This window comes from Microplitis mediator, chromosome 1, assembly GCF_029852145.1.
Source record: "Microplitis mediator isolate UGA2020A chromosome 1, iyMicMedi2.1, whole genome shotgun sequence".
Taxonomy (NCBI): Eukaryota; Metazoa; Arthropoda; class Insecta; order Hymenoptera; family Braconidae; genus Microplitis; species Microplitis mediator.
Genome location: NC_079969.1, coordinates 29140282 through 29148606, shown reverse-complemented (window position 1 = coordinate 29148606; position 8325 = coordinate 29140282). Strand labels below are relative to the sequence as shown.

The following is an 8325-nucleotide window of genomic DNA, read 5'->3' as shown; positions in this document are numbered from 1 at the left end:
TAATTAATTAATTAGTATATATTTAAGTTATTATTATTATTATTATTAATTATTAATATTATAAATGTCCAGGACGTTTATTTTGAAATATTTGTCTTTTTATTAAGCACTCGGTACTTGGATGATAAAAAAAACATTCACTGTCATCATTATCATTATCACGCTGACACAAATTTATTCAGCGTCATGATTTTTTCACATTAAGCATCTTTAAATAATAATAATAATTGATGTTGTTGTTGTTATTATTATTAGAGGAGTATCTTCATCTCAGTACAAGCAGTTGATTTAGTATTAACCCAAGTAAAATAATAAAATAGATGGTGTTATTTATTATCATGTTTGCTGTGCCATGATGCAACTCAGCTAGACTTTCTCCTGAAACAAAGAGGCTCACTCAAACATTTAATTAATTATTTAAATCTACTGGCTAATTGTTTAATGAAGGGTCTGGTGCATAGCTTCATTCTCAAGAGCAAATAGTACAGAGGTTAATTGTCTTTAGTTAAAATTAAAATCAGCCGACAAATAAAAATTAAATCTACTAGACAAAATGGAATGGAATAGATAAATTTAATATTTATTTTGAAATAAAAGAGATGACGAGAGAGCTGTTAAGTCAAGGGTCCTTGTAATGGACAAAGTGATTGTTAGCAAGGGGTTGAAACCCTCTTGAAAACATACCTTGTATTCTCATCTTTACGGACAAGTGCTAACCTTTGACTCGAATGGGAGTATTATTGTTATTGTTATTTCTTTCTTTTTTTTTTTTTTGTTGTTTTTTATTATCATTGTGTAAATAATGTTATAGAATACAGAAATAATAATAAAAATAATTCTCACCGTTAAGCACGTGAACGTGAACAGTCGCAGGTTGATCTGGCATAGTAGTTAATACACAGGTGTAATTACCACTGTCAGCTGGTCCCACTTTGGCTATACTCAGGGTAGAGTTCGCTCCAACATCCATCAAATCTGTTTTTACACTAAATAAACAAAAAAAAAAAAAAAAAAAATTTAGTTGATATAATTAAAAGATTAAACAGTGGGAATGAAAATATGGCATAATAAAAATGAAACTAGAGTCCTAATGATCAAATCTCGATAGTTTTTCTTAAAACTTAAATATTATTATTTTTTATTGTAAAACTTTAATTGGAAAACTTTTTCTCACAATTTATCCATTAATTATCTACAAGTGGGTTGAGCTGGTTTGCTTACGGCTGTTGTTAAATAATCCACTATTTTCATTCGCTCATTCGCCTCTACTTACTAAATACTTTGTTTGTTCTATAATAAACTTTTGTACAGTACTTTGTAATGTTAAAACTCGTTACTTAAGTTTATTTATCTAAAAATACAAAATAATTGTTGGATAAAATGGTAATATTGGAATGTATGATTTTGGGTGTACCGAAATATCTATTGTAATTTCTGTATGTTTATTGAACTTGTAGATAATTCGATCAGCATATAGTTTACAAACCGAGTATCTACAGTAACGAACCACTTGTGTGTTTTGCACATGTATCAATGAGTGCTTTCTGAATTACAATTTATAATTTTAACCTCCATACTACATTTGAAAAAAAAAAAATAAATAAATGAATAATTAAAAAATACGAGTTTTTATTGGAGTAAATAAAAATAATAAATGTAGTTAAATGTTTTTTAAGGTATAAAGTTAAACCAAAGAAAGTCTCTTAAAGTTTAAGACAATCGGATGCGGAGCTTTTAAGTTTGGCTCATTAAGTAAATTAGTCGAGGGGCAATCTTTCTTCCTGATAACATTTGTCGTTTATTATTTTTTATTTTCTCCCCTTTTTATTTACCGCTCTCTCAAGCTCAAGACGCTTTAATTACTTACATTAAATTTAAACTACATTTCATTTTTTACATTTTTATTAAAAAATCTAAACAACTTGTTAAATATTATTTTAGTTTAAGTAATTATATATATGTTTCATAAATTCAAGAGATTTTTTAAAAATAATAAATATTAAAAGTTGTTTTTATAAAAAACAAAACTAAAGACGATCATAAAATATAAGGTCAACGAGGATAGTAGTTTGTAAGGTTGTAAGGTTGTAAAGTTGTAGATTTTAGATCGTAAAAGAGAAATGTTGAGAATTATTCAAGTAAAATCTTATTCAACTAACAACAATAACCAAGAGTTTCGTTTGCTGAAAGGCAACTCGTTAACCCTAACCTTGTATTTATATATACAAAACTTTATTTTCACTTGACCAAAAACTTGGATTGTTATCCTGCAACGGTATCAACAAAAATCTACTTTATATCACCACAAGATCGAGATATTATAACTATATTTACTCCTAATACATTACTGTACTACCCACGACCGATTCGGAACAAAAATTTTGATATATTTATTTTTTGTCAGACTACTGGACGGTTTAATTAAAAATAGTTAACTTTAACCGATCGAAAATATATTATAATTAGAAATAAATAACTTTAATAAAATAAAAAACTAGACCTGAGAACATTTCATCATTGTATATATTGTATATATATAAACACTATTAAGAATGCAAAAGTTTTGCAATGTAAAATAGTAAGAACGTCAGATAATTCATGGCAACTTGACAATGGAATTCGAAACACAACAGTACTTTCGTGTGTATATTTGAGACGAACAACGTAGTAACTTTATTTGAATGCAATTGCCATTTTACGGCGTTGAAGAAAATTTAGTATTGAAAGTCCTGAAAGACGAAGGAAACCGGAATGCCAATTTAGACACCAAAGTGCTTCTGACAGACCATTTTCAGTTTAATTAACTATTTATATATTTATTTATGTATTTATTTATTTTCTGCTACGATATTAAACCTTTTAAAATTTTCGTTAGCAATTAAATAAAAGTCTAAACTTGTAAATGACGTCTATCATTAATTTAATTAAATAATTGATGATGAAATGTATGTAGATATATAGTTGACAAAAAAAGAAAAAAAAAATAATGTAGCTTACCTAATACCCCCTCTGGTTGTGTCGTAGTTTAAGATCCGGTTGCCATGCAGCCACTGAACTACGCTGTACTGAACTTGCATTGCCATGTGTCGGACAACACACAACAATTCAATTGTACTGTCAGCTTCATAGTATTTGTCTCTCAATGGGTCACCCGCAGCGTCTACTATTTGCACTGAAGGCGCTGAAATCAATTAATTAATACGTTATTTGTAATACCTTACACAAAGCACTACTGGTTTTGTTAATCCAATCCAACAACTTTATAGTATTGGGAAACTGGCATATATGTATAATATATATGTAGATAAATCTAACTTGGTGACTTTAACATATAATATATATTATTGTTATTTACTTTTTTCTACTGTAATACCTTCTGGCTTGTATTGCTGAGAGTGATGTTCCTAGGAGCAATACGTTATACATATTTAGATCAGGGAAAAATTGAATAGAATAAATTTGGAAACATTCAAAAGAGATCAAACATAAAACATTGCTGAGGTAAAATTCTCTGAAAATCCCTCGTGGGAGAAGGAAAAAAAGCTGTGACCGGGATTCACCCTCTGACTTAACATGAGATGCTTTTTCCTTCGTCAAAAGTATCTTCTTTTTGGCTGCTGCTTTTTTATATCCATTCCTTTCTTTTTTGTTTTTCTTCCGGTTTTTTTTTCTCACACTCCCAGAGGAACCGGTGATCCGGCGTCTATCCTAGTCGCAGGTGCATAAAGTTTCACCGGCTCTAGCCAAGTCGCGAAAAAGTTTTGTCTCCGAGCTTTCTTCTGAAGCCATGGAAAGAACAAACTATCCCTAGCAGCTAGTCGCCGTCTGACCTCAATCAAGTATACTTTTATCTCGGTATAGACGACCAAAGTCGTCGACAAGGCTTTTCCAATATTGATCCTACTTTGTTAAGTACAAGTATAAGCGACTGAATAACCACTCATTTTTTTATGATACCATTAACTTTTGTTATTAACAATGCAATACACCTTTAAAAGATACCCCTCCAGCGATCCCTTGAATGATTGATGTTTATTATACTTATCATCCATAACTATTTTATTTTATTTTGTAATATAGAAAGATCACAGCAGATAAAGTCTTGCTAAATATTTCAATGGTTTTTTTTTATTATTTATTTATTTATTTTTTTTTTTTTTCATTTCTTAGGTTATTCCAAGAATACGATGCGAGAGCTATGACTCATAAATATGTAGAAAGTGTCCTCGAGATCTTGCGTTCTTCACCAGCAGAGAATATTTCCATCCTATTTTATCTTTCGTCGAGTTAGCTTTCATCACTATTTTCTTTATTTTCACTCAACCGTATATATATATATCTATATATTTATAGATAGATAGATAGATAGTAGTTGTAGTGCTCGATTCACGATTCTCATGAAATGCATTTAGATCCTTTAAATTCCACAACTACATCCCTGTCATCCTGTCCTCAATATTGCATCTTATGCATCTTATTCTCTCTTTGCTCTCATTGTTCATATCAACAGCAACCTGACTTTGAATATTTTATTTTACCTAACGTTATTTCATTGCTTTCTCTTTGTTTATATTTAATCTTAGTAAAATTTATTATCTCTTTAAAGAATTTAAAAAAATTTTCATTTCTTTTTTTTTTGGTTTTGTTTTTTCTGTTTGTTTGGGTTGCGTTATTTATTTTATTATCAACGGATAACTCGAAGAATAAATAAATGATAAAATAAATGAATAAAATTACTACATAAATATTTCATAAGATAACTTTATCTCAAAAGATTTTTTGTATCACGTGGACTAGTGGAGCTAAAAAGGATTATGTTAACATTTAATCCTAGATAAACTTGATAATCTTTAAGGAATTACATTGGTATTTAAGATACAGTAGTCTCTACAGAAAGATTATAGTTGGAAAAAAGATTTTTTTAAACTTTTCCTGTTGATTCAAATAAAAAAATACGTTTTTTTTTCTTAAAAATGTATAAACTATGTGTATTAGAAAAAATGATTTTTTTTTTTTGCATGCTTGCGTTAGTGTCTTTACGGATGTTCAAATGCCGACTCAGCAGTGCAAGTTAGAACGAAAGAACTCAGCTCTGTTTTACCGAAAGCCTGCGTTGCAACTTGCTATCATTTGAAAGATAAATCGAAAATGTTGAGCTATTTATTTAAATTCAAATTACATGCACATTAATTAGTTGTAAGTTATAATTATTGTTATTGTTAAAGGTGTAATGTAAATAAATAAAAGATGAAATGAATTTATTTCCGTTGATCTCGCATTTCATTAAGCATGAATAAGAAAGTTTTCTTGATAACAACTTACGTAAGTTTCAATTACCTACTAAATTTCATGTAAATTTAATTATTCATGTTACTCTCTTGAGATGTTACTTGAAACACTAAACAACTTCAAACAACATTAATGTACATTGCATTAAAACATTTATTCTATTAATATTGCATAAGATACTAAAGAGTACTAAATTTAATGTCTCTCATTAAAATATTATTATTTTCATTTTTTAAATTTATTAAATTGCAGTAAACAAATTTTTAACCTCAAAATTACATTAATTATTAATTGTGGATTATTTTTAACATAAATATTTCCTGTTGTTTTTAATTATTTGTTTTTTTTAACGCTCATTTATATATTCACTAGTAAAAATAATTTAAGTATTTAAAAAAAAAAATTTTTATTGTGATGAGGACGTAAAAATTGCAAATGACGGCTAATAACCATAGTGTGCGTCCATTTTTCAAAAACTCAAGTTTCACGTCATCAATTTATAACTCGATTAATAATTCATATGACAAACTAAGAATACTCTGAAAAAAAATTATGTTTAAGTTTGTAAAAAAAAAAAAAATTGACCTAATTAATTGAAACTTTTTTATTTTTTTCACGGTATATATTTAAATTCCTTTTCTGTAAAATATCAAAGATTTTTAATTGCTTCATTTAAAAGGTTAACTTAATTATTCGTTGGTTCTTTATTTCATATCTCTCTTGTATGTCAAAGTAAAATACAAAGTTTTTTTTTTGTTATATATATAAATATATGTGTGTATATATATACATATATTTTATATTTAAGTCTTAATAATTCAAAATTTTTTAATATATGCCTCTTTATTATTCAACTCTCGTTGCGACGCATAATTTCTCGTTGGAAGCTTCGCGTAATTTCTCAGAGACTCGTCTTTACTCACCGCAGTCTGCAATTATGGAAGCTTCTTGCATTCTTCCCGTTTGTTCTATTCTGCCAATTTTTCTTTATTGCATTTTCTCTATTTCATCCTCGTTTCTCTTAATTAATACAACCACACAATGTAAACATTTTTTTATTGTTATTATTATTATTGTAAAGAGAAAAAAATACATATAAATATATTGATAAAAAAAAGTAATACGGATATTTATTTGATTTTTTTTCTCTTCATTTATATACATTTTTAATTAGTACAAATAAAAATAAGTTATTTTTATTATTTTTAAAGGTACAGGGAAATAAAAATGTTTTTGGTTATTTATTTTATCTCGTGGGTGAAATTAAGCGACCGGTACATTTTCTCATCCGAACAAACTGGATGTATAAAAATAAAAAAAATAAATAAATAATTAAAAATGTTTTTTTAATAATAGACAATCGTATTCTTTATGTAAATCTGTAATAAATGATTCTTTAAGTATTCATAGCTACTTTTTTTTTTCTCAAAAAGTCGATTTATTGATGAATGAAATTTACTTTTAAGCAAAAGATAAAAAATATAAATTGAGCATTAGAGTAAATCTGATGATATTTGAATTTTTTTATTATCATGATAAATCGTCGAGTGTCGGGTAAGATCGATATGGGTGGATATTTGCCAGTAGCTTGAGAATCGTTGAGTCTAATGCAATCCCATCGGACCACTCAACGAAATCAAGTTTCAAACGCTTCCATTTCTCACGTGTGCTGCGTGCTTGATCGTTCTCCTAACGCTACTGCAACGTCAATTATTCTGCCAAGTAATTCCGTAACTTTGACAATCAAGGGGAGAAATAGCAAAAAAAAAAAAAAAAAAAAAACAATGAAATACCCATTGACTGTAAATCGTTTGTTTAATTGTTTAACTCAATTGAATTTTCGAGTATAAATAATATTTAATTTTTTAAATTAATTTTTCATTGATGTTAATTTAATCTTTACGGCAAAGATAAAACATTAAAAGATTATTTATGATAAAGGTTTTTTTTTTTTTTTTTTTTTCATTTTAGTTGCCATGATTTTAAAAATATTCTTGTGAGATTTTAAGGGAAGATTAAAGGTGAATAAAGTCTAATCAAGATACCAGCAAGTTTATGAACTTGCTGATTAATTTAGTGCTTGCTGAGATATAAAAAAATGTATTTGAAATAAGTAATTATCGTTTAATAGTTTCAAAGTTGTATTTAACTTTTTATAAAAGCTACTCAAATAAGTAAAATAATATCTTGACTGTAGTAAAAGCTATTGATCCATTATTTGTACACATATGTATACATTTGTACATGATGGATAAATATTGCAGTGAAATCCGTAAAAGAGATTGAAAATAAATAAAAGAAAAACTAAATTCAATAATAAATAAAAAGAATTCAATGGAGTGTATTAAAGTTAATAAAAAAAAATAAACTTACCATTAATATGAAGATTTACATAAATATTTTTTGGTGGATGAGTGCTTATTTGACACTCGTACTGACCCTCGTCACTACTATTAACATTTCGAATTTTCAATCGCCAGTTATCTGGATACTGAAATTCAACAGAGTAACGCGTATCACCAGTGTACGTTTGCTGACCATACGTGAGTAATGTCATCTTTTCACCGTCTTCATGTCTTCGTATCCACGAGACCTGAAATAATAATAACAATAACAATAATGAATGTTTTTTTTTTTCTTCCAGGGGATTAAACAGATTGCTCTGATGAATATCAATGAATGTACATTTAACGGATTTAAAATGACAGAATAGAAATAAAATGTTAAAATGAATGGTAATGCATCTAGAATTATAGGGATAATCGTGTTTGATTGGAACAATTGACTACCAAACTACCAGAGTAGTTGTACAGAGTACAGAGTATAGATAGAGAGTAGTCTGTAGTTGAACCAGCTGAACTAAACTCGTCAATGGCGAGGCCATTTATTGAGGTAACTCTAGTATTGGACGATATGTTCAATGTTGTTCTCGTAGAGCTTCATTGGACAACCGAAATACCAACACCTCTTCTACGTGAGAGGATTCTATTGAACCAACGAACGACTGATGCACGACATTATCCAATAAACAAAGAA

General features: G+C 28.0%; 1 protein-coding gene across 3 annotated transcripts in view; it reads right to left on the bottom strand.

The window, feature by feature from the left end:
• Positions 1–231: 231 nt before the first annotated feature.
• Positions 232–8325, bottom strand: part of LOC130670717 (uncharacterized) — a 68337-nt gene continuing 60243 nt past the window's right edge. For 2 of the 3 annotated variants that reach the window (XM_057474152.1, XM_057474162.1), the window contains exons 4-7: positions 7663–7882; positions 2998–3181; positions 844–986; positions 232–378 (exon numbers count right to left, since the gene is read on the bottom strand). In XM_057474152.1, the coding sequence (XP_057330135.1) occupies positions 266–378; positions 844–986; positions 2998–3181; positions 7663–7882 (660 nt within the window). In that variant the 3' untranslated portion in view covers positions 232–265. The remainder of the gene's footprint in view (positions 379–843; positions 987–2997; positions 3182–7662; positions 7883–8325) is intronic. The other variant, XM_057474171.1, reaches the window with a different exon arrangement.